The sequence below is a fragment of the Myotis yumanensis genome, unplaced genomic scaffold (genome assembly GCF_028538775.1).
Source record: "Myotis yumanensis isolate MYYU_CA2020_CCGP unplaced genomic scaffold, mMyoYum1.0.hap1 SCAF_15, whole genome shotgun sequence".
Lineage (NCBI taxonomy): Eukaryota > Metazoa > Chordata > Mammalia > Chiroptera > Vespertilionidae > Myotis > Myotis yumanensis.
In genome coordinates, this window is record NW_027223766.1 from 46,454,935 (window position 1) to 46,482,857 (window position 27,923).

Sequence of the window (27,923 nt, forward strand, 5' to 3'; positions counted from 1 at the left end):
AGTAAACATTTATTCTTCTAAATATCAGCCTGGACAGAAAAATATGTTTTGTGATTATTTTATATGAAATGATAGAAACAAAGGGATTTTAAAAAAGGTGAAAACAAAGGAGTGAGCAAATAGATACCAGGGATATGTAGACACAGTAAGAGCAGTCACGCCTACAAGAGACTCACTTGAGATCCAAGGACACAAAAAGTTTGAAAGTGAAAGTATGGGGAAATGTTTATTGCTTTAACAACCTTTTAATATGAATAAAAATAAATAAAAATAAAGGAACATTCATCTCAGTAAATTAGAAAAAATAAGATTGAAATGAGAAAACTGTAGGCAGAGAATAACAAATAAAAAATTGAAAGCAAGTTATATAGAAAGACCACTAAAATAGCTAAGTCCCCTCATGAGCCTGATTAAGAAGTTATAAGGGTAAAAATACATATGATTTGAATATTAAAAACGGAATCAGAGATATGTAAGCAAACAAAGATTTAAAAGAAAAAAATTGCAACTTTTGGCAACAAATGTGAGAACTTAGAGGAAATGCATGTTTTTCCAGCAAAATGTAAGTTAATAATATCAACCCAAGAGGTAGACAGTGTCAGTAGATTAGTGACAATAAAATAAGTTGGAAACCATAGGTAAAAGGGCATCACACCCAAAAGAACTTCAATATGCTGTGTAACTTTTCTGTGCTGAGGTTTTTCTCATCCGTAAAATATGGATAATTACGTGTACCTGATAGAGTCGCTGTGATAATTAACTAAATTAATATACATAAAGTGCTTATAACAGTCTGATAACAGTCTATGTTACTCTTCATAGAAATGTTAGCTACTCCTATATTAAAGATATAATCTGAAGCTATTTTAATGGTTCATGCCATAGAAAAGATGGAGAATCCCTCATTGAAGTAATTCTTTGATCACTATAAGACAAACAGAAAAATGTAGGCCAATTTTACTTATAAATAAAGCTATAATTCAAGGATATTAGCAAATTGACTATAGCAAATTAAAAACAATCATACATTATTATAAAATATAGTTTGTGTCAGGAAAGGTAGGATGAGCTTATATTTATAAATTAATTTCATTAATGAATTAAAGGAGGAAGTCCTTATGAATATATATAATTACATGCTTTAAACAATTTGGTCAAATTTAGCTGCCCTTCTTAATTTTTAAAAACTGAAATTGAAAGAAAAGAAATATAAAAGAGGAACACTTTCAGCAACAACTAATATTCTAAATAGTGAGACTCTATATTCTAAAATGAGTAATAAAATAGGTATGCTCCTTGTTATCATTCTTTTTAGCCACCCACAACATTGTCCATGAACCTCTATGTTTTTTTAAAAATATATTTTATTGATTTCTTACAGAGAGGAAGGGAGAGAGATAGAGAGTTAGAAACATCGATGAGAGAGAAACATCGATCAGCCGCCTCCTGCACATCTCCTACTGGGGATGTGCCCGCAACCCAGATACATGCCCTTGACCGGAATCGAACCTGGGACCTTTCAGTCCACAGGCCAACGCTCTATCCACTGAGCCAAACCGGTTTCAGCTCTATGTTTTATTTTTATCGTCAGCACTTAAAACTGTATAGCACTAACTCTGACCGGTGTGCTAAGTGGTTAGAGCATTGGCCAGTGCACCAAAGGATCTCTGGTTCAATTCCTGGTCAAGGGTGTGCACCTAGGTTGCAGGTTTGATCCCTGGCCACCCAGTTGGGGGTCATGCTGGAGACAACCAATCAATGTATCTCTCTCATATCAATCTTTCTCTCTCTGTCCCCCTCCCTCCCCACCCTTCTTTCCACTCTCTCTAAAAATCAATGGAAAAATATACTTGGGTGATGATTAACAACAACACTAAAAAAAAAACTATATACCAGCCTATATATTTTGCTTTGTTTTGCTTATTGTCCGTCATATTGACCTCTAAAATCTAAATTCCATTAGGAGGAGTTTTTTTTTTCTTGTTGTTCTCTGCTAACTCCTCTGAGCCTTGAACAGTGCAGAAGAATTAAATAAATTTGAAATTTAATTTAAGTAATTTATTTCATTATACTTTTGAGGTAATAACTAATGCAATAAGATAAGAAAACCGGGTTAGAAAAGACAAAATTGCCTCTTTCTTCTGATAATTGCATATATCAAGAAAACCTAAGAAACCAAGATAAAAAATTTTAAAAACATTATAATTAATGAGCTATTCGGTAGGAGTTGGATCCTTTCTTCCAGCAATTTAAATCTTGGGAGGAATTTATACCTCCCCAGTGGTAGATAGAACTGGAATTGAGTTCTTCTGTTAATAGTAACAGAAAATTATACATAGGCTGGTGCTTCTGAGATCCTCTCACTCATATTTCTCAATTCTATGACCCAGCAATAAATTCAATTTTATGGCTTTAGTTAATCAAAGTCAGTTTTTGTTACTTAATATCAATACATCCTACTTGGTGTGATAATAAAAGTAGACTTCACTGTTTTCCTTTAATTTATAAACCTATAATATTCACAGATCTTTGGCAAATCTGACCAAAAAAAAAAAAAAATTACAGAGAAAACACAAAGAGAAATCATAGGAAATAAAACAGAAGCATCACAGCAAACTTGACTAGCATTCTTAGAGACACAGATGTTCTGGTTAATTTAATTTTGTTATTGACAAATATAAGAGAAGTTTCCAACATTTGAAAAAATCTTTATAAAATATATTCCATTTTGTTGTTTTAAAGAGCAATGTAGAAAGCTTAATATCTGGTTTCTTTAGTAATTCCAGCATTGTTTCACTCTTACCACATTCTGACAAATCCTGAATATCGTTATACCAATATTCTTCTATTTTTAACCTATGTTAATTTAAACATTGTTTTTTGGAGTTTAATTACTTAGAAAGATGCAGGAAGACTACTTTGCAATACTCATATTCCTATAACTAGCTGGCTAGGGTCCATTTTACAGATCAGTAAACTGTTTTCAGAACAACTTGCTAGGACAAGCTATTTCATAAGGATCTGTTCAGGGGCAGAAATTCATTATTCACTGTTTTCAGCTTGTTTTCTTCCCACTCTTGATAGAGTTTTAGGATGTATTCCTGTGCATATTCAGCATTTTCTACTGGATGATTAACCAGATACCAAGGTGTCGAGCTCCAGAATTCTGAATGTATGCTTCAAACATCTGGAGCTATACATATGGGAATATACAGCTGTGTTTATTTCAATGATTACACATTTACATGACTATAATACATTTATTTAAATGTATAATCTCATATATGTGAGAATATTCAAACAAATGTATTTTCTGTACTTATTTAAATATGCAATTGAAAAATAATTCAAATAATTCACCACTTTTATTTAACCTTACAGTATTTATTTATATAATGTACTTCTTAATATATATGATTGCTCTTTATTTTTAGCCTAAAGCCAAATATTTTTTAAAGAAACAATGGGGTTGTAAGTCATATAAGTAAAAAAAAATTTAGATAGAGGTATTCGTAGTTAGCAAGCTTTCAGAAGAATCTGGAATGTTTCTTTTACTCCAATAATTTTATAGTATGGTTAATATTTGAATCTCAAAGCAATTCTCCGAAGGTATTTTTGTTTTTCTTCCTTTCTTACTACACTGTATCTAACAAGGTAAATACTTCAGGGTATTGGTTTAATATAGTTGGAAAAGACTTTCACTGTTTTAACTCCACACCCCCCAATCTGGTGATCACTAAGATAATCTCATTTAACTGTACCTTTATTTCTGTGGGAGGAACTGGAGACCAGCAAATGATTTAGGAGGAGAGAAAATAAACCTCCTACTCGGATTCAATTCCTGGAAGATTTCAGAGAACCTTCTAGTTAGTCTATTTGTTCTTTTGTATAGTATTTCCTTTCTTAAGGCATGTTTTTTAAAGCTATACTGGACTGGCCTAAAGGAAAGTGACATTTGAGCAAGAGAAAAATTAAATTGGAAGTTGTATGAGTTTTTGAAATAATTTTAAATTTAATGTACCACAAATATAAAAATAATGACTACGGGCACTTTTTCATTAGTTAAATTGTTGAATAAAGGTAACTTTTCTGAACCTCAGTTTCATCCTTTGTAGCCTGTGGATAATAATATATCTCGTTGGGTGGTGTGAGGATGACATGAGTACAACGCGTACACGATTCAGTTGTCAAATGTTTTCCAACGGATTTTGTAGATGTGAAAACTGGACTCCTGGACCTTCCCCCCAACCCTCAGTTGCTGGTCATGTTTCAGGAACCACCTTTCCTATGGCGATGCATCCATCTTCAAGGCTTGAACAGGCCAACAGCATTGTTTTCTGAGAGTGTGCTACTTGCATCCAGGGTGCTCCCTGGAGACTGTGGATGATGACAAGCGTTCAATGATGGAAGGAACGTACTTTCGTGTTTTATACTTATAACACAAGTAGGTGTCCTTATTTTATTTTTTAAAATATACTTTTATTGATTTCAGAGAGGAAGGGAGAGGGAGAGAGAAAGACATCAATGATGAGAGAGAATCACGGACCTGCAGCCTCCTGCACGCCCCACACTGGGGCTGGAGCCCGCAACCCAGGCACGTGCCCTGACCGCCTGGTTCATTGGTCGATGCTTAACCACTGAGCCACACCAGCCGGGCGGTGTCCTTATCTTAAATTTCTACAGTCTCATTTCCAGGTCGGTATCTGAACCTAGGATTCAGGTCCAAAGTACGCTCAGGCCTCAGGGAAGACGCATTGGCGTCCTCCAGGACGGCCCAGAGGCGGGAGAGAGACCGGCCAATGGGAGCTCGGGCTGAGGACTGGCCCCGCCCCCGCCCCTGGAGCCCCGCCCCCTTCCGTCCCGCTCTCTGGGAGTGGAAGTGTGCCTGCTGCCGGCTCGTGCAGCCACTGCCTCTCAGTGACAGGACCCTCCCTGGGCACCATTGGCAGCCGGTCCCGAAGTGTGTCGGCCCTCGCCTCGGCTGAGCTGAGGTGTGTGAGTCCGGCGAGGGCGGCTCTGGGAGGCGGGCAGGCCCTGCCCGGAAGCTCGGGGTCCGGGACTGAAGGCGGGCGCACCTCCTCGGCGGGCCCCCACAGCGTCTTAGAGACGATCTCTCCGCTCCCGGGGGCGGCGCGGGGCGGGCTGGGCTGAGGGAGGCTCGAGGAGAGGAGGAACCGGGCCTCGGGGCACCCCGGGGGGATGGTGGCGACTTAGGGACCGCGGGTGGGAATAACCTGCGCGGACTCGGGGCTCAGGTGGGCGTGGCCGCCACGGTTGCTAAGGAACGCGCGGCTTCCGCTCTGCCTGCGTGGAGGGGCGGGGCCTGCTGGGCTCTGGCAGCCGGGCCCCGCCCACCTCCCCAGGCCGGCCGGCCGGCTCCTTTGTGCGGTAGGGTAATTGGCGTCCGTTTATTTTATTTTTCCGTTCTCTGGGGTCTAGAGTTCAAGCTCAAAGGCCTTCTTTTGCCATTTTACGCCCTCTCCACACTCCTCCCGCCTTTCTTTCTTAATCAACAAGTATTTGCCGACCAAGACCTGTGCAGAGGAGAGCTGTAGGTAGCGAGAGGTGGTTTTATTGGGGGGTAAGGGGGGTGATGGGGGTTGGGGGGTCTTTTCCTGGTGCTGGATGAACCCTGAGCCCACAGGGTGTTGGTGCCCACGGGGGTGACTAGGACCAGGAGCAGAGTAGATCTGGTTTCTACGCTCCGGAATTCTTTTTCTTGCTGCTGCTCCTTTGTGTCAAAGAGCTTTTCGGGAAGTTGAGGCAGTGCATTCGTGGACAATATATGTGTGATCTCCCTTTCGGCTCCTGCTGTGGGGAGGGGTGATGGTAGCTTCATTGGCCCATATTAAATGATTAGCTATGAGACGGTAACCACAAATAACTTCCTCTTCTTTGCTCGCGTCACCTGGTCCCACCTGATTCGGCAGAACAAACATTCCCGAGAGAGAACAAAGGAGCTAAAAGTCTGCTGCTACTTCCTTCTGCTCGGCTTCCTGGATGCATCTCCAAGAAGGAAGCCTTTACAGCGTGTTGACACCGGGAAGGACGGTGGCCCAGAAAGCAGGAAGCTGGCCGGGTTAGGGAATGTCGGTCCTCGGGCCAGAAACCACAAGATGGTTCTCCATCAAGTGAGGATGCTTGTGTGCCCTTGGTTCCTTAGATGTAAGGGGGGCAATTGGTTGTGAAAGTAGCTTCAAAGCAATCATCTACACAGATGTAAAGTGTTATTGATTACACGTGTAACCTCTCCATTAGTCTGTATGATCTGAATTTGTAAACACACACGATTGTGATCCACCTGCTTATAGCATTTCTCAAACTTCATCTTGGAGTTATTTAGAAATGGGGAGGAAACCCATTCATCCCGCCATTGTTGATCGGTTCTGGTTAGGGAGCACCAGGAATGTTCTGCATGACACCTTTTCCCCCCTTGACATCACTAGTTTTTTTATTCAAGAATATACGTATCCTGGAAGTATTGGAAAAGAGTACTTTGTTATCCAGGGATGAATGGTCTTTTTAGTAACGTATACCACTTTGAGATGCCAAGGAAAGCTAGTGACTCTACTCCTAGAAAAAGACACAATTTGAAAAGTAAGTGGAAGCTAGATTAAGAACATGTGTTTTCTATCAAGTTCTTAAGACATAAGGAAATTACTCTTTACCCCACAGAGAGACTGGGTAACTTATGTCCAAAGCTACATAGCCAGGAGCAGAATTGGGTATTTTTTTTCTCTACCATAGTTTATCTTAGTTCAGGGTCTTCAGCCAATCCCCAGTCTGTTTTCTTTTTCTTTTTTAAAGACATTTAACAGCCCTAGCTGGTATGGCTCAGTGGATAGAGCTTAGGCTCCTCCTGGGCCCGGGCCCTGGTCAGGGCTCCTGCAGGAGGCAACCAATCAAGGTGTTTCTCTCACATCGATATTTCTCTCTGTCTCTTCCACTCTCTCTAAAAATGAATGGAAAAATATCCTCGGCTGAGGATTAAAAAACAAAGCAAAAAACAAACATTTAACAAACAGGAACTACCAATGTTCAATAAATTGTTATTGTCTTTCAAAACCATGTCAACTGTATTTTATTCCAAAATGCCCTTTGATCATTCTCTGAAACCATATTTCTATATTTAAGGAAGTGAAGAGAGAATGTATCAAATAATTTGGGAAAAGATTAAATTGTATTTTTGAAGTAAACATTAAATACATAAATTTTCTCTTAAATCGAAGTCCATTCTGGACAAAGGAAAGTTGGTTACATTTAGTATTTGCCACTGGAATATCCTTACCTGACTCCTGAAACTCTTTTCTTAAATTTAAGTGAATAATCTTACATAACATTTTAATTTCCTGTCCCTAAAAATGTATTAGGGATGGTTCCAGTGTGGCTCTTTTCCTGATTTCTGTTTTAAAATAGAAGACTAAAAATAGTTTTTTTTCTTTGCTGAAGTTCCTTTATCCAGCTTTATCAATAAAAGCGGGCATCAGTAAATATGTCATTAAGTAATTGTTTCTTTAACACATAATTTTATTCAAACGGTTTAGTTTGTTAAAAGATATACTGAGACATATTGAAAATTTTGAGACCTTATTTGAGCAAAAATTGGTTTGACTTGGGCAGCGTTCAGTCTGCAGATAGGGAAGGAGCTCTGAGGGTCTGTACAAAATGAGAACCTTCTGAGTAGAGGGGAGTGGGAACAAGGGATTTGTACTGGCCAACACATGGGTTGGTTATTGCACGTTACTCTCCTTTGGGAGCTGGCAGGGGCCTCTCAGGCAGATTACCTAACTAGTTAGTGCTGACCAGGTGATTCCTGATAAGAGGGTTTAAGATTCCATATCTGGGAAGGCTGAACTTGTATTTGCCTGGGTTTGGTGATGTGGGGCTTAGCATGAGCAACCCCATTTTGGGCCTGTTGTCTTGTTTTTACCAAGTATTTAACTCTTCCTTTCTTTACTCACTTCATTTCTGGTGGAGAACTTGGAATAGGGACAAATAGATGAGAGAATTGCAGTTTTTCAGGGATTAGTAACTAATAGCTCTTTTCTTCTCTTGGGTTTGTGAACAAACAGGTGGAGTTTGCCATAGCAGTTTTGTTACCAAAGAGCCCACTGGGCATATTGTTTTAGATGGGAAACCAGATGGGAGAACTAGTAACTCCTGCCCTCTACTGCTTCTACTCCCTTTCTCAGAACCTAGACTTGAGTCCAGCCGAGAGGAAATTTCGTTGTGCAGAACAGATACCTCACCTAGAGTTTGGCTCTGAATTGTTGGGGCTGGGAGTGGGGGATAAGGGGGGAGTGGGGAAGGGGGAGTGAGCGAGCAAACCTTTAGTGTTTACAGGTTTATAATCTCTACCTATTGGAATAATATGGACCAATGGGTTTCTGCCACCAATCTGATCATTCTTGTTGGGAAGCTGTGAATAAGGAGTGGAAGGCCAAGACTGCTCCAGCTTTCCATCCTGGGTGATACCTCTGGGCCATTTGAAATATGTGGAGGTGATCTTAAATGATAACAATGTCTTCAAAACACTTTACTGGCTTTGAGACCCTGCAGTTTAGGGATGCTAAATATTTATGTTGATTTATGTTGAGATCCACCAGTTCAAAGAATTTTCTCCTACTTCAAGGCCAAAAACATCTCTGTTAAGGACCACACTTCTAGTGGAAGTTCCTTCATGTAGAAAGACGAAGCTAGTCTTTCCCCCCTAGTCTGTCTGTCTCTCTCTCTCTCTCTCTCTCTCTCTCTATATATATATATATATCCATGTTTTTGATATCAGTAGATTTGGCTCTAAGTGTGAAGGTCTTAGTGAACATTCTGCTTAGAATATAGTTGTTTTTATTCTTTCAGTATGGCTAAAATGATAATTGAAAATAGTAATACACATTTTATCATATCTGATATCCTCAGGATACTTTTTACGTAACAGATAAGGATCATAGAGCCTTAGAGCCAAGTTTTTTTTATACATACTACATACATGTAATCCTCTTGTATACAATAGAAATGTTAAGTCTGTTTACAACAATAGAGATAGATGTATGTTTTCATGAAAAAGAAAATGTGATTTCTTAGCTTACCTCTTACTTTTGAAATGTTAAACTCTGTACTGGGAGGTTTAACTAATACTGTTTTGTTGAAACAGTTTGATAGGATCTTGTGTTGTGTCTAATAAACTATTGCCTAACCTAAGGTCATGAAATTTTACTACTATATTTGCTTCTAAGCATTTAATATGTTCAGCCTTTGCATCTAGGTCTCTGATTTTTTTTTTTTTTGAGTTGATTTTTTGTGCTAAATTTTGTAGATGCTGTGAAGTAGGAGTTCACCTTCATTCTTTTGCAGCACATTTTTAAAAGAAGACTATGCTTTTATATTATGATGCTTGACCTGGATTATTATCACTATTTAATATTAGTCTACAAATGATAAGCTATTATTTAATGGTATGATTAGAATGAGTAACACTTGTGCTTTCAAATATTTGGGGTTATGTTTTGAGTTGGTATTATTATTATTACACTAGAGGCCCAGTGCACAAAAATTTGTGCACTCGGGGAGGTGGGGAGGGGGTCCCCCAGCCCGGCCTGTGCCCTCTCGCAGTCTGGGACCCCTCGGGAGATAACGACCTGCTGGCTTAAGCCATCTCCTGGGTGGCAGAGGGCAGGCCCAATCCCTAAGTGCAGCCCCTGGTCAGGCTCAGAGCAGGGCTGATTGGGGAGTTGCAATGCCTCCCTCAGTCATGCTCAGGGTAGGGCCGATTGGGGGGTTGGGGCACCGCCCCCTTGTCACACTCAAGGCAGGGTTGATGGGGAGGTTGCGGCGCCACCCCCTGTCACGCACAGAGCAGGGCCAATCAGGAGGTTGGGGCGCTGGCCCCTGTCACTCACAGAGCAGGGCCGATCAGGGGGTTGGGGCGCTGCCCCCGTCACTACAGAGTAGGGCCGATCAGGGGGTTGGGGAGCTCCCCCCTGTCATGCACAGAGTAGGGCCGATAGGGGAGCTGGGGCACCGCCCCCTGTCACACACAGAGCAGGGCGGATCAGGGGGTTGGGGCACTGCACCCTGTCACACTCAGGACAGGGCCAATGGGGAGGTTATGGCTCTACCCTGTCACACACAGAGCAGGGCTGATCAGGGGGTTGGTGCGCTGCACCCTGTCAAACACAGAGCCGCAGGGCAATCAGGGGATTGGGGAGCTCCCCCCTATCAGACACAGAGCAGGTCAGATAGGGAGGTTGTGGCCGCGCCCTCTGTCACACACAGAGGCGCAGGGCGATCAGGGGGTTTGGGCGCTGCCCCCTGTCACACTGATCCTGGTGCTTGGAGCCTCGCTGCTCTGCTGATCCCAGTGCCGGGAGGCATATTACCCTTTTACTATATAGGATAGAGGCCTGGTGCATGGGTGGGGGCCAGCTGGTTTGCCCTGAAGGGTGTCCTGGATCAGGGTGGGGGTCCCCACTGGGGTGCCTGGCCAGTCTGGGTGAGGGGCTGAGGGCTGTTTTCCAGAAGCGAGTGACTGAAGCTTCCAACCGCTCCTTGTTTTCTTTTTTCTTTTCTTTTTTATTCTGGGCCAGCTTTAGCTCTGAGGCCTCGCTGCTGAAAACATCGATACAATGTTGCTAAAGCCCGGCTGAATGAAAGCTGGTTTCTGGGGTTTTGTTTACCTTCTTATTTGCAACATAGTACATAGTTGCTTAGAGTTGCAACTCAGAGGCCAGCAAGTGAGGCGGGGAATGTTGGAGTCTGCAGCAAGCAAGCCTCCTGTTCGCTTCCAGCTGCCTGGCTGCCGGCCGCCATCTTGGCTGACAGTTAATTTGCATATACTCACTGGTTAGCCAATGAAAAGGGTAGTGGTCGTACGCTAATTACCATGTTTCTCTTTTATTAGTGTAGATAGTGTTTGGAACCATTTAAATTTGATATTCAACTAGATGAGAGCAGATGTAGCATAAACAAGAAATAATTTCGTGGCTGGCACATGATAGTTATTTAGTAAGTATTCATTGAACAAAAATGAGTAAATCATACATTATTTGATTATTTTCCTTGTTGCTCTTTAAATGAACATTTAGTTTAAAAATTAACATATACTGAAAAGTTTATGTTTGAATAAATATCGTTATTTTTATAGGTCAACTCTGTACACCTTGCAATACAGAAAATAAATTTGTATCGGTCTCTTTACATTCATATTCACCTTTAAAATACTGTGGAAGCATCTTTCACCACCTTTCAGATATTTGCTATACAGTGTACCGTTCGTAAAGTATAATGTGCAAAAATAACATTACTATTTATTACAGTAGAAAGGGGTCTTCGCTTAAGTAAATTTGGGACACACTGGTTTACATAAATTTAAATAGGGTTTTCTCTTATAGCACAGCTCAAAACCTTTTTATGAAAGTGTGTCTTGTGAAAAAAGGGGTCATATTATGCAACATTTTCCAAGTATTTCTGGCTGTAGAAACTTAATCCAATTGAACATGGAGCAGAATTAGCACACCTGAAAAGAGCTTTTGGAAGATGCTACCACAGTGATTCTATTTTGTGGACAATTAGGGAACTGCAGATGATCCATTTAATGTTGATGTTCTATTTTGAATTCCAGTAAGAGAAGGCAACTAAGAGTATTATTATTGGTATCTGGAGTTGAATTTTCGAGGAATGGGAGCACGGCTTCCTCGGTAAAAATCTTGCCTTTGGAAACACCTTAGCCCTTGGCAGCTTTCCACAGCTCAGACCTGGCAGTGTCAAGAACACAACGCAAGGTGTGTGTATTTGCTTTAACGTTTGGCGAAAGGTTGTTTGACTTGTGGTTTGTTTTATTTGACTTTGTTTTTCTTGTTTTGGTTTGTTTGCTTCTGGCTTCAGAATGTTGTTTTTTCTTATGAAAAGCAGTATAACAGTGTGGAAATGATTTTACTTGTGCTATTTTGTGGTCTTTGGCCATAAGAAAAGATGAAATACTGCCATTTGTGACAACATAGATGGATCTTGGGAATATCATGCTAAGCACAATAAATCAGAACCAAAATGTAAGAACCATCAAATTTCACTCCTGTGGATATAAACCTGAAAGCAACAAACGAGTAAACAAGAAAAGCAAACAAGAGCTCATGGACACAGTTAGTATGGTGGTTGCCAGGGGGAAGGGAGGTGGTGTTCTAAAGCATAAAGGGGGTCAGATGTATGATAAAGAAGATGATTTCACTTTGGGTGGTGGGCACACAATGCAGTATGCATATTATTGTTAGAAATGTATTATAGAAACCTGTATAGCCCTAACCGGTTTGGGTCAGTGGGTAGAGCGTTGGCCTGCAGACTGAAGGGTCCTAGGTTCGATTCCGGTCAAGGGCATGTACCTTGGTTGCAGGCACATCCCCAGTAGGGGAATGCAGGAGGCAGCTGATCGATGTTTCTCTCTCATCAATGTTTATATATATATATATAAAACCCACTCTCTATCCCTCTCCCTTCTTCTCTGTAAAAAAATCAATAAAATATATTAAAAAAGAAAGAAACCTATATAATCTTATTAACCAATGTTACCCCAATAAATTTAATAAAAAAACAAAAAAATAAAAAGTGACAGAACCAGAAAGGAAAAGAGTTAATTAGGCTCATATTCTCATAAAAGAAAATTTATGGTAATATTTTAAAACTCAAATTGTTTTTATTTTTTATAAGAATTAAGCATGACATGGATGTTTAAGTTAACTGTCTTATGGAGAATATTTACTTAAAATTGAGTATCTACTATATGCCATATTGTTTGGATTCTTCAGTGAATGAAACAAAGATCTGCTCCTGTGTTACTACATTCTAGTGGAAGGAAGTTAGAAAATAAACAGTAGACTAAATGTAATATGAAAAAAAGCCTTTTACTTTTAAGCTAATAGTTGATAGGTCTAAGGTAAATTGCTTTTCTATTGTAACACCGATAATCTAATTGTACAGTCATTTGTAGTACCTACATCAGATTACAAAAAGATGAAATATTGATTGCTGTAAAATGGTTATTTTAAATAATTAATTTCAGATTAAATATTATTGACCATTACGTTGAAGAAATCTTCTTTCCTCCTTCATACACTGAAGTTTCAGCATTCCAAGAAAGCAATTAAATGTCATTTATCATTTGTAAAATAACATATATATGTATGTGGATATATATATATATATATGTATAAATATATATATATATACATATATATATATATTTATATTTACAGGCCTAGGTGGTCCATAGTTAAAACAGAATGAAATTAAATTTAAAAAAATGTCTTAGGACATATTTTTCCTATGAAGGACACACTTAAGTGCAGTCTTAGCCCTTTAAAATAACTGCAAATGCTCATGATTAAGTGATTTAATTTTTTTGTTTTGTTTGTTTGTTTGCAATATAGAGGTGTGTCTTTGTGTGCGAGTGAGAAAAAGAGGCAGGGGGAGAAGGAGGATGAAATATGCCCAGGCTCCCTACGTGCCTTTGTTTCAGTAGCTTTTCAGAGTCCTGCCACTGGAATTGAGAAAATGGACTAAACATTTACATATATGTTTAAAATAGAGGATGCTATTTTTCTCTACCTTATGCTTCTTCCTCTTTCTTTAAGCTATGGGAGTGTCATCATACTGCATATTCCTTTATGTAGGCATATCTAGTGTACTAGTCTGAACACCTCTACTTGGATAACCCATCTCGCATTAATCCACTTTTGTTTTGTTTGTTTTTTTTGTGTGTGTTTTTTTTGGTGAATGCTTTTAGGAGTTGAATAATGAATATGGTTTATGGACTTAATTACTGAAGTAGTAATGATGTGGTAGAGAAAAAATTAAAATGTTCAATCACAAGGTCGTTAACAAAGAATGAAAAATAATCAAGGGCAAAAGAAGAAAGAAGGTTTTAAGATAAAATCCAAACTCGAGTATTAGAACCACTTTGTTGAGTGAGGCATAGGAATGATTTTTGCCGAGGATAGAACCTGTACTAACAGAAGAGTCCAGTTCTGTTAGTAACAATTTTTTTGTACTTAAATACAGTGACATGAGCATATTTGAATGGACTGTAATAAAGTTTTGGAAAAAGTGGATATAAGAAAAGTCACACAATTGTAGTTAAAAAATCAACAGTGGTGTGTGTGGCACATTACAGAGAATACTCTTTCTGGTCTTTGTTCATTATTTCAGGCAGGTTTTTCATGGAGTAAGAGTTGTTTACTTTCATGAAATCCCACTTTCTGATCTGAGGTAAACAAGACAGTTTTAAAGACAGGGGCTCAGAGTCATTCATACATAGCCTTTTTACTGCATTCATTTTTAAATGCCTTATTTCAAACAATGTTCTGGTTTATGATTTTCATGTTTTCCCTTTTAAAAAGAGACAGATGGTATGAAAACTGGACTCCCTTATTTAAAGGGAGTGTTGATATTTATAACAGGCTTATCTCCAACAAGATTTATTTTTTTGCAGCTGTTTTAGGTTGGAAAAAAATATTATATTAAAGGCATGGCTTGTTTTTCTTTCTGTAGCTGGGGAGGTGGGGATTGTTAGAATGTGAAAGAGTGATGTTTGATTTTTAATGTGAATACAGTGTAAACAGTTTTTTTCTTTTGCTTCTGTCTGTGAATTTTTCTGTTTGTATGCTGTTTTCTCACTGCGCTATTTCCTAGATATATCACACTTGAGAAATAATTTACTCATCATTTTCATTTTATCAGTGTATTCTAGGTATGCAGGAGATTTTCATTAAGAGTTAGCCTATGTTATTGAATAAACCACTTTCTAATTTTCCATTTTGATAATTTAGTCATTTTCATTCTTCCCTGAGCATCTGTTACATTGGGAAATTAACATTTTCTGTTCTTGTATATAATTACACTAGAGACCCGGCGCACAAAATTCGTGCACTCGGTGGGGGGTGTCCCTCAGCCTGGCCTGCACCCTCTCACAGTCTGGGAGCCCTTGGGGGATGTCCAACTGATGGCATAGGCCTGCTTCCTATCGGGAGGGGGCCTAAGCCGGCAGTCGGACATCCTTAGTGCTGCTGTGGAGGCAGGAGAGGCTCCCACCACCGCCGCTGCGCTCGCCAGCCGTGAGCCCAGCTTCTGGCTGAGCAGTGCTCCCCCTGTGGGAGCGCACTGACCACCAAGGGGCAGCTCCTGCATTGAGCAGGATCGGGTCGAAACCATCTCTCCGACATCCTCCAAGGGGTCCTGATTGCGAGAGGGCACAGGCCAGGCCGAGGGACCCCACTGGTGCACAATTGAGGCCGGAGAGGGACTGAGGGAGGACTCCAGGGCGTTTCTGGCCTGTCTTGCTCAGTCCGGATTGGCTGAACCCCAGCAGCAAGCTAACCTACTGGTCGGAGCGTCTGCCCCCTGGTGGGCAGTGCATGTGATAATGACTGGTCGACTGATCATCTCTCTGCCCCCGGTGGTCAGTGCACATCATAGCGAGTGGTTGAGCGGCCTTAGCATATCATTAGCATATTACACTTTAATTGGTTGAACAGACCACCGGACACTTAGTATATTAGGCTTTTATTATATAGGATTATTTACTATAAGATATAATTTTCTTCTTTTTATTTTTTATTCTTTGCCTCTATTTTTTTTTTTTTTATCACAAATGATGCTATTTTTCTCTGGATATGTTTTAGAAACTTTATTATTTAACTGAAAATTAATTATACTTTATGCTCTAAACTTAATGCATGGAGCTATTTCTTTGACCACAAGATAGCGCTAGGATGAATGTCTGTGCCTGTACACACATACTATCTTTGTATTTATATGTTCTGTATATGTACCTACACATAACAAATTTTCTAGAGTATTTTTATAATAAATATATTGATTTATTGTGAATAAATGTGATTATGGATTTATGTAGAGATGACTTATATAGCTGGCATGCCAAATTAAATAGTTTCACTATTTACAGATATTACCTTCCTGAATATGAAATATGATTATGTCAGACTTGTATATTTTTCCTTTTTAATAATTGAAACCAAAAATATTATTTAAAAGTTTATTTTGCTTTTTAGCACTCACATCTAAATTATTTACAGTATCATCATGAAGATTAGAACATTGCTTAAATCTGTGAAACCTACCATTAGGTTTCAGGTGTGTATTAGCTTCTGTTGCCACATAACAACTTACCACTAAGTTTATAGATCAGCAGGCCAACTTAATGTCTTCTGCTCAGGGTCTCACAGACCTGAAATCAAATGCCAGCCAGGCAGTTCAAGGCTCTCTGGAGGAATCCACTTCTAAGCTCATGTAGGTTGATGGCTGGGTTTATTTCCTTGTGGCTGTAGGACTGGTGTCCTCATTCCCTCCTCGTCTGACTAACCTTTTCCAGGCCGTACACATTTCTCGCAGTGTGGCCCCAATCAGCAGTAGAGAATTTCTTGTGCATCATATCCCTTTCACTTTGAATTTCTCTGACTCTGACCTCTAGATTTAAAGTGCTGATATTAGATCAGTCCCACTTGGATGATATCCCTATTTTATTTTATTTCTTTATTGAATTTATTGGGGTAACATTGGTAAATAAAATCATATAGGCTTCAGGTGTACAGTTCTATAATACATTATGTGTGTACGAGGGGCCCAGTGCATGAATCCATGTACCTTGAAAAGAACTGTGAGCCACGAGGCTGCAGTGAGCACAGGGGCGGGTCTCAGCCCATCTTCCACGCCCCCGCCTGGCCCCTCCCGCTGTGGCCCCCAGTCCCATCTGCCTGCAGTAGGTGCAGTTGGGGCTGGCGCCAGCAGCTGGTTCAAGGATTGTCGCCGACAGTGGGTGCGAGAGGCATCTGTTGCCTCGATCATGCCTCAGGAGTAGGGGGAGATGGAGAAGCCCTGAGGGGCGATCGGGGCCATCACTGGGTGCCGGCAGCGGGTGCGAGAGCCTGGTGGGACCTCAGCGCATGGGGGCAAAGAATTTTCTGTAACCACCAGCAGCTTGCCCCGATGACAGCGACCGGGCGCCCTGCCTTGGTCTGGCGCCCCCACTCACCTGCTCCACCATCCCACCATGGCTGACGCCTGCCATGTTCCGCGCGCGCCCCCTGGTGGTCAGCGCATGTCATAGCAACCAGTTGTTCAGTAGTTCTGCTGTTTGGTCTATTTGCACATTAGGGTTTTATATATATAGATACTGTATTGCGTGCTCACCACCCAAAGTCAGGTCTCCTTCCATCACCATTTATATACCCTTTACCCTCTGCTACCTCCTTACCACCTTTCCCTCTGGTAATCACCGTACTGCTGTTCATGTCTAGGAGGATGTTTGTTTGTTTTCTTTTTGCTTAATCTCTACTTTTTCACCCAACCCCCCCAAACTCCTTCTGAAAGCTGTCAGACTGTTCCCTGTATTTATGAATCTGTTTCTATTTTGTTTATTTTGCTCATTAGATGCCACATATAAGTGAAATCATATGGTATTTGTCTTTCTCTGACTGGCTTATTTCACTTAGCATAATACTCTCCAGGTCCATCCATGCTGTCACAAAAGGTAAGATTTCCTTCTTTTTTATGGCTGAGTAGAATTCCGTTGTCTAAATGTACCACAGTTTTTTTATCAACTCATCTGATGGGCACTTGGGCTGCTTCCAAATCTTGACTGTTATAAATAATGCTGCAGTGAACATAGCGGTGCATTCGTTCTCTTGAATCAGTGCTTCTGGTTTCTTTGGATATATTCCCAGAAATGGAATCTCTGGGTCATAAGGAAATTCCATATTTTAATTTTTCATTTTCTTTTCTTTTATTATTTTTTAATAATGTATCAGAGTTTCAGTTGTTGCACATCCTCCCAATTATTTTGTGTATAGTTAATCTTTATTTGAACCATTCCAGTGGGTGTGTAGTGGTACCTAAACTTTAATTTTAATTTGCATTTTGCTGATTACTAATGGTGTTAACAACTTTTTAATGTGCAAAACCAGTTTAAGAAAGGATATTAAAAACAAAAACACTTTTTTTTATTCCTCAACTGAGAACATGTTTATTGATTTATTTTGAGAAAGAGAGAGAAACATTGATGCGAGAGAAATATCAATTACCTCCCATATTTGGGAGTTCGAACATACAACCTCTTGGTATTTGGGATGATATTCCAAAAAACGGAACATCTAAATGATATTCTAAAAAACTGAACCACCCAGCCAGGGCAAAACAAAAACACTTTTTAATCTTAAAAGTTCTAGAGTAGAAAGTTTTAATTAAATAAGAAATTATAAATTATTTTAATATGCAGTTTTAGATATTTAATAAAATTAGTAACTTCTTAAGTATGTGTTATCAAGTTTCAAAAATGTTAAAATCTCTGATGATTTAATCAAATTATTCCTACAGCAATGTCCATAAATAATAAATACTTTCTTATTAATTCATATTTTAGTTGCTTTAGCTATCAGAGCAAGTTAGTTCCTCAGGGAATGTAGTGTTCTTTGTAAAAGAAGGTGATGAGATGTCCTCTCCAAGGAATCAAATTGTGAAAACAATCTTGGTATTGTACATGCTAATATAAATCTGTTATTCCCTTTCCGCATCTATCAGAGCACATTTTAAATTGTGCCGATGCTGTATGCAAATGGATGTCTTATTAGAAACTGGGGCTGTATGTGCTAATGTCTCCCTGGATTTCTTGGGAGTTTGCTGTCTAACCATCACAGCAATAGAAAAGAATGGTGATTACTGTAAGGCTTTGAAGAACAAAGAAAAGTCAGATTATTTTAGAGGTTGTAGATGTCTGAGGCACTGACAGTTGTCACCATCACATGAATGGCTATCTCTTTTCTAACTTCTTGTTTGTTGTAGCTAATAAATTGTGAATCCTTTATGCATGCCTGCATTCTCTAGGCACTTTCATCTTAAAATTTGGTAGACTGTCATTTTGCTCAAAGAATCTATAATAATAAAAGCGTAATATGTTAATTAGACCAGACAGCCAACTGACCTTCCAGACGACCTTCCGGACGAAGCTGTGGGGTCCGAGGTAGAGGTGGTTCGGGGCAATCAGGCAGGCAGGCGAGCAGTTAGGGGTGATCAAGCAGGCAGGCAGAATGGTTAGGGGCAATCAGGCATTCAGGGGAGCAGTTAGGAGTGATCAAGGAGGTAGGCCAGCAGTTAGGGGTAATCAGGCAGGCAGGCAGAGAGGTTAGGGGTGATTAGGCAGGCAGGCAGAATGGTTAGGGGCAATGAGGCAGGAAGGTGAATGGTTAGGGACAATGAGGCAGGCAGGCAGGCAGGCAGGCAAGCAGTTAGGAGCCAGCGGTCCCAGATGGTGAGAGGGTGCAGGCCGGGCTGAGGAGACTCCCCCCCGCCACCCCTCCCCCCCTTGCATGACTTTCTTGCACTGGGCCTCTAGTAGAATATAATAATTTCAAAGACAAGATGAAGATTTTACATTTTTGACATTTTGAGTAGGGATTACCAACCACTAAAAAAAATAGAAACAAAAATTTAAAATTTGTTTCTCTTGAATTAATTTCCTAGCTTAAAATTCTTTTAAAGTTTTAATAGTCACATAATATAAAATGTGTTTGTTCATAAATGGTATGTCCTTATAAAAATTTAGGTTCTTAAGATTTTGGGGGTATAATTTTTTTATTTAAAGTGCATTTTAAAATAAATAAAATTCAATTTACTTTGATGAAAAGATACTATCTGTGGATCCCTTATTTTATTGTTTATTACGTGTAATGAATCAATAAAACACTGGCCTCTAAATGTTATCTCTGATAGGATGTTGGTTTAAATGACTAGGAAGGAATTGGAGGAAGAATAGTGAGTGACTGTTTTAGTGGATAGTGTAAGTAATTTTTAAAAATTTAAGTTATTCTATAAGGTGACAAGCAAAACTAAATTGAAGAGGAAGTAATGTTTTCTGTGTTTTATTCATTTATCCTAACTTTTAAAATGAAGTAATATACTTTTTTAGCCCCACACAATGAATTAAAATAACTTGACTCCTCTTTACAATTAAGAAATACAAAACACTATGCAAATAGTTTCTATATGAATAAATATATATTTTGACATTTTTATGGTATTTATATTAACAGTATTAATTTTTAATGTTCTGAATTATTAAAAGTGAGACAATAGGATTAGGTGATGTCCTGGTTTCATTTCTGGAATTTTAAGGATGTGTTAGCTTGTATTTAATAACTACATGGTTTATGAAGAATGAAAATGTAATTTAACTTTTGTCTTCATTTGTATATTCTTAAATATTAGCATAATATTAAATATGAAGATTTTATGAATAGAAAAATGGATTTTTTCTGAGTTTATAATTTTCTTACACATACGTAAAAATTATTAATTTGGGGATGCCTTTTACTGTACTCAGTGGGATCATTGTTAACATTGCTCTGTGTGACCATATACATATGTGAACAGTACAGTTTGGTCTGAACGTATTCAAATTCATTTGGTATTTGAGAACCTTAATAATGCTTATTAGTAAAACTATACTTTGACAATTACATCAGTTTATATGGAGACATCTAAACATGTTTGTTTTAATTAGGGTGATACTACTGACTATAATTAATAGATACAAAAAAGGACAGAGGCCCATATGCTACAATTTATTTCTTGTTCTCATGTCAGCATGAAAGAGGAAAACAAGTTGGTTGAATAGCCTTTTTCTATGCAGTCACTCAGGATCCAGGATGTAATGTTTGCCATCTTCATCACATTTTTTTTCAGTGTCACTCTGGAGGTCACCTCCATTTGAGCCAATTGAATGAGGAGCATATGAATAAGTTGCAGACATTAATTTACTCATATTTCATTGGCTGAAACTCAGTCACATGCCCACAACTAGCATCAAAGGAACTGGAAAATGTGGTCCAGTGTGCTCCGTAAACAACAGAGAGAACATGTACTTCATTGAGTAGCCAACAGCTTTTCCTATAGTCCATCTTTCTTGTCATGAAATAGCCATGCACATCCTCTTTCCTGCCTTCCCAGAAGGGAAATCCTGAAGTTCCCATCCGTTGCATCCAGTAGAAGTCAAAGATCTGAAGCCAATGTGGTCTCCCCTCTCAAACTGGAATGTGGTTCCTTGAGGTTTACAGACTATGAAATTTACCTACTCTTTCCCAGTCTCACCAATCTCTATATATAAAAGGCTAATATGCTAAGTGTCCTTCCCTCCATCCAGGTAACGCCCGGCTTCCTCTCCCTACCAACAACTAGCCTCGCAGTTTTTTCATAGCCAGGTGCAAACATTTCACACTTTAACCAAGTGTCTGTGAAGCGTTTTCCCATGCCTCATCTCATTTGATCCTCACAGAATTCCTGGAGTAGGTAGGTAGGACACTCGGTGGAATCCTATTTTCTTTTCATTAGCCGGAAAACAGAGATTTAAAAAGCTTAGAAACTTGACTTGACTGAAAAGAAGTAAGAAATGGTGGAACTTGAAAATGATTTCAGGTTTTCTCACTGTGCAGAATATGGTCAAACACTGCTGCAGTTAAACATTTTATTCTTGTTCTCCCTGCGTGATCTACAATAATAATCTCCTTCGTGTTGATATTTACTGCTCTGTTGCTGAAAATTACCTGAAAGAGAAGTTGGGGTGGAAAAAGTTTAGCTACATCAGAAAGCAGGTCTAATTAAGCAAGTTTATTCTTATATATATAAGCAAGTATATATATAAAAGGCTAAGTTGACTTGCACATGCACGATACATATAAAGCTCTCACTGGCACCAGTCGCACGCATGTATTTCGATCTGTCATTGTCGATCATGAATTTGATTGACACTTCTATTATAAAGGGCAAATAGCGATATTAAAATATTTCTTCTAATTTCCTGCCAATGTGCACGAATCCGTGCACCGGGCCACTAGTCCCCTAATAAATAATGGTAAAGCAGAGGATAACTGCGTCTTACCTCCAATAATTACTGCTGTTTTGAGAGAGAAGAATGGGAAACACACAGGAGTCTTGGTCCATCATGATGATGAAACCTGCTGCACAGGAGACTACTAAGAAGGCCCGTTATACTGACAGTAGAAGCTATTTGCTTGTGTTACCGAGCAGAGAGTTAGTCTACGCAGCACACAAGAGCCAAACACTAAACACTGAGAACTGCAGTGGAGAATTTAGAGTCACTTTATTGGCAGAGCCCTAAGCAAGGAGAACGGGAAAGCTATGGCTCAAAAGCCTGAACTTCCCAGTCAGGCATTCAAGTGAGTTTCTAGGGAGTTAAGGGGACCAGGTATGTGGAAGTGCTGGTGGGGTCGGGGGCAGGTTTTTGTTTGGTTTTTATCCTAACCCAAAGATATGCTTTTATTGATTTTATAGGAAGTTGGGAGGGAAGGAGGGAGGGAGGGAGTCTGGGGATCATTTCCATCCTAGCTAATTAGATGGGGAAGGAAAACTCGGGCCTCAACAAGGGAGATCTTAATGCTCAGGTCTGCAAGTGACACACATCACTTCCATTCATACTCTGCTAACAACAACTCAGTTACGTGTTTGCACTGAGGTTAGGAGTTACAGTGTAACTCTGTGCCAGGAAGAAAAGGGGAATATGGATTTTGGTGAGTAGCTTGTCTCTGCCACAATATTTAAACTCAATAAAAATAATAGGATTTGAAAGATATGTGGTAGATTGAATCAAACAGGGCTTATAATGTAGTAAGAATAAGAATATTAGAATATGCAGTAGTAGTTTAAACTGTTTACTGAAGAGAGGCAGAACTAGAATTCAAATTCATGTACTTTTGTTACCTGTCATGCTTTATAAAACAAAATTTGAAGTACCTGGGATTCAAACTTTAGCCTCGTTGTATAGCAGAGGAGGTAGTTGGAGAGAAACACACCGTCAAGAGCCTGCCTGCAGCTTCAAACCATGTGAATAAACACAGTACTACGTTATTTCCACATTTACAGACGTGCCCTCTCTGTGTGGTTTAATTAGCATTGATAGTTCTTGATAAAATGAGTGTTACCAAGAACAAATGATTGGGAAGTTTAATTAGCAGCAGTTGTATCCTTGATAATTTATTTGAAATAATTTTGTGTTCTTTACTAATATCTAATGGGAATAAGTCAAAGGCACTTTTACCCATTGCTTTAAAAATGAAGTTTATGGAATAAATTATTCCTGAAGTTTGTAGACAGTGCTTTTGATTTTTTAGGATTTCATCATAATTTTTTTCTTTTCTTTGCAGAAGGCATTTTGGAGATCAAAGATGGGGAGAAAAGATGCCTCCACTGTAAAACTTCCTGTTGATCAGTACAGAAAGCAAATTGGTAAGCGGTAAATTTCCCTTTGGTACATTTCTGCAAATTAAGATAAAGAAAAAAAGCAATTATATGTGGTATTAAGAAAATAACTTTCCCCTAATACTTATAACATACAGAATATGGTTAATAAAAGACTGTATAGAGTTTTTAAGGAGCAAAAATGTGCAGTCCTCGCCGAGACCAGTTTGGCTCAGTGGATGGAGCGTCGGCCTGCGGACTGAAGGGTCCCGGGTTCGATTCCGGTCAGGGGCATGTGCCTGGGTTGCGGGCACATCCCCAGTGGGAGATGTGCAGGAGGCAGCTGATCGATGTTTCTCTCTCATCGATGTTTCTGGCTCTCTGTCTCTCTCCCTTCCTCTCTGTAAAAAATCAATAAAATATATTAAAAAAAAAAAATGTGCAGTCCTGCCTGCCAATGGAGAAATACATTTTGTGTAACTATAATTTTTTTCAAAGCTTTTATAGTTTTTATTAATTTAATAAAAGCAAAAAAATATGTTTATTCTTAAGGCTAGTTGCTTTTATATAGGCAGTATTTTTAATATTGTCATCTATTAAATCTTTTTTATCCATGTAACCACTTGTAATTCTCTTGTTTATTAATGGTAATAATTTGATAACCTCAAATTCTCCATTAAACTTTTACCTTAGTAAAATGGTGGACTGCCACGCATCAGCATAGGAAGATAAGAAGCTTATCTGTTTTAGACTATACTCTATGTAGGATTTTTCTATCCATTCTTTTCAAGGATGCGTGGAGTATTTATAAAAAATTTACTTACATGCTAGTTACAAATCAAGACCCCCAATTTTAAAGAATCAATATACTACCACCACAACTCTGAACAAATTGTGATAAACTAGTAGTCAGAAGCAAAAAAGGTAACTTCTCCTTACCTAACCCCCACTCTGTTCTTTCACATTTCTTCCTATTCCACTTCTCTTTTTAATTAAAAAAATTAATAAAAAACCTTCTAAATAACTGAAGAATAAACAAGAGGTTGCAATAGAAATCAGAAGATAAATAGAAATAATTGATACCAAAAGAATATATACCTATTACATAAATATAGGGTGTCCCAAAATTCACGCAAGAAGTAATTTTGATAGAAAACACAGGTTTATAATTAAAAATTGTAAATTTTTTATGGATTCATAAAGTATACAGTATAGGGTTATGTATGGAATAGCACATCGGGTAAATGGCCTCCACGGCTTTGCTGGCACATATGCAAAGCCGTGGTCTTCATTGGTCTTCATTGTCCCTGCTCCTGGGCCATAATTGGTACTTGGTAATGCTTATCAAATTGAAGGGATTGAAATCAAAGGGCAACAGATATTAGAATCTGATTCAATAAACCAAGTAAAATTAGGCTTTTATTTTTTGTTGTTGTTGTTGTTAATGCTCATGCAAAATTCAAATCTTGCGTGAATTTTGGGACACCCTATATAATACATAAGGTGCTCTCCATAAAATAAAATATATTTCTGCAAAACAAGAGATGTAAACAAAGTGAAAGAATATTTAGAATACATAGAACCAATAAAAATTTATATGTAGAAAACACCAATGATGAGAGAGAATCATTGGTAGGCTGCCTCCTGCATGCCCCCTACTGGGGATCGAGCCCGCAACCCGGCCATGTGCCCTGACCAGGAATCGAACCATAACCTTCTGGTTCATAGGTTGACACTCAACCACTGAGCCACACTGGCCGGGCTATTTGTAGTTTTTAATGTAGTAACTAAAATTGTGTTCTTATGGCAGCTGAGAAATTACTTTATGTGCCAAATTGTACTGCCCTGGCATAAGTAATTTTGGTAACATGAGAAAAATAAGATGCCAAATAGTGTTTTGCTTTTTGAGGAAAGGATTTGGAGCAGTTGATGAGAAACTATTCTAAAAATGTTGAAATATAAAAGTTTTTACTGTTGATTACCAAATTTTAATTTTTTTCAATATTTATGGCATGCTGTAAATAACTCATCTTCCAGTAATTTCCTTGTGCAATTAAATTTAGACTGCAGATTTTTTTTTTCCCAAATATTTTGACTCATCTCTGCTTTTCTATTGTATCTTAATTGGTGTGGTCTATATCAATGGACAATAAATTATATATCTTTGTTATAGCGATCAGACAGTGAATAGAATTTGGTATTCATCCCAAACAGAATTATGATTGAATGTATTTGCAAGATTAAAGCACTGAGTTTACTTTTTTCTAATTAAAGGCAATTAAAGATTTCCAGACACAAATAAAAGACAATGAATTGAGGAATAAGTGTAGGAGCAAGTCCATTTGCAGGTGAAAAGATGTGCCTTTGAAGCAGAACCAGCTGTATTTTCACTGAAAGAATAACAGTTTAGGAAGCTTTTCTGCATGTGCTTGCTTGATAGCATAATGTACTCATAAGCAGCTTATATAGCATTCAGAAAATAACCGTGCATTAATTTTTAAAGCAGCTAAGGCAGAGAAAGAGCACTGCTGCCACATGATGATAATGAGTGTGGTTAGTATAAAGTCCACTGACGAGAAAGAAAAAAACTGGTCTTCTGAAAGAGGAACATTTATAAAACAATAACCAGATATTCACATGATAATGAACTTGGGTAGCAACACCAACCAAGGGCAAAGATGCAGTCTTATGTGGGCAAAGCTAAGGAACCGAAAAGCAAATACAAAAAGCAATTACGTAATCTATTTTTTCATTAAGCAGTGGCATAGGTGTAAATGAGTATTGCATTAAATATCAAATAATGACATAAACATAGGTTTTTATTTTGTATCAAATAGAGCATATAAATTCTCCTATCCTTTTCTAAATGTAACATAAGGACAGTAAACGATAATATTATGGTACCAACTTATTTATGATCTTTGTTAACTATACGTTTTTATAGCTACTTGTGGTTCTTTATAGAAACAGTGCCTATGCTAAAGGTAAATATATTAATTATACTGAATAAGAAAGGACTTTTAAAACAGATAATACCTACTTATTAGAAATTATTACTGAAAATGGCATTTTAAAATATTGTTTGAAAAGCAGATACTACATAGATTGTCTGCAAAGTATATGTAAATAAAAAATATGAACATGTGTAGTATCATCTTTGCTATAAAAAAATCCAGGCATAATTTGAAAATTCTTATGCATCAGTGTTTTCGTTTTAGTTATGATTTTGCTTTTAGTTGATACTCATACTCCCTGTTTAAGACTGAAAATTCTGTTGATTATGTACGATGCGTTTTCAAGTATATCTTTTCAGTCTCTGTTTAACAGGAAAAATTAATGACAAACTACTTTGATTTGTTAAAGTTGGTTGCAGTGGGAACTAGACACATTATCTTAGTCTTCTGTAATTGGAAGAAACTTGATAATGGTTTGGGGTATAAGAATAATTAAAATGAATCCAACGAAAAGTATCTATTACACTTTGGTCTTAGTTTTAAAGGGGTGTGAGCCAGAGCTGGATATAGCCATGATTCCAGAGGGAAGCAAGGAACAGAAACTGGTGGTGGGAAGAGAAAGTTCTGCATAGTCAAGACTTGAATTCAGGCCAATCGCAATTAAACTCCTATGCTTAACTCCTGGAATCAGTCAATAATCAGTTAATCTTTTCATCTCTCCCTCCTCTTTTCCCTCCCTCTCCCTCATTTTCATGCTATTTCAATTTGGATTTTTGTCTTTTATCATGAAAACTAGAGGCCCGGTGCACGATATTCGTGTACTTGGGGTGGGGGGAGTCCCTCAGCCCAGCCTGTGCCCTTTTGCAAGCCGGGAACCCTTGGGGGATGTTTGACTGATGCCTCAGGGAGCGGGCCTAAGCCTGCAGTCAGACATCCTTAGCGCCACTACACCATCACTGCTGCGCTCACCAGCTGTCAGCCTGGCTTCTGGCTGAGCAGCACTCCCCCTGTGGGAGCGCACTGACCACCAGGGGGCAGCTCCTGCGTTGAGTGTCTGCCCCCTGGTGGTCAGTGTGTGTCATAGCGACCAGTTGTTTCGCCTTTCTGACAATTTGCATATTAGCCTTTCATTATATAGGATAAACCCGAAGAGGATCTAAGAAGATCCTCAACAATTACCCAGGTGTTTCCCAACCAAGCCTGGGACTGCTGTTCTCTAAGGCCAGGATCTTGAATGATACTGAGTGATACCCTTCCTCCCTCCCTCCCTCCCTCCCTCCCTTCCTTCCATCCTTCCTTCCTTCCTCCCTTCCTTCCTTCCTTCCTTCTTTCTCCTGTTGTGACCCAGCCTAAAGGAAGAAGAAGAAATATTTTTTAAAATTTGATAATGCTGATTTTACAGAGTAATTGGTTGTCTGGGGAAATGGGCATTACACTCTAGGAGCAAGCAAATAAATATAGTTTCAGGTTATCATCATCAGTTCTCTGGTTGGTCATAGTAGTTGTAATTTATGACCTGTCTCCTTCAGTATTCATTCTAGATCTTCTTGTCTCTGTCAAGTATCTTGGTTTGATGAGACTTTTGCCTTTAGTGAGTAATCCAAATCTTTATTTCTGAACATTGTGCTTTATAAAAGCAAAACGAACAGTGGCAACAAATTCTTAAAAACAACTTTTTCAGATATTTGGAAATTAACAAAAGTCTTACAACAATCCATAGAA

General features: G+C 38.8%; 1 protein-coding gene across 7 annotated transcripts in view; it reads left to right on the plus strand.

The window, feature by feature from the left end:
• TRIQK (triple QxxK/R motif containing) overlaps positions 1-27,923 on the plus strand; it is a 450,171-nt gene that overhangs the window by 320,354 nt on the left and 101,894 nt on the right. For 2 of the 7 annotated variants that reach the window (XM_070392283.1, XM_070392276.1), the window contains one exon: positions 23,214-23,295. In XM_070392283.1, the coding sequence (XP_070248384.1) occupies positions 23,214-23,295 (82 nt within the window). The other 5 variants (XM_070392278.1, XM_070392280.1, XM_070392277.1 and 2 more) reach the window with 5 other exon arrangements.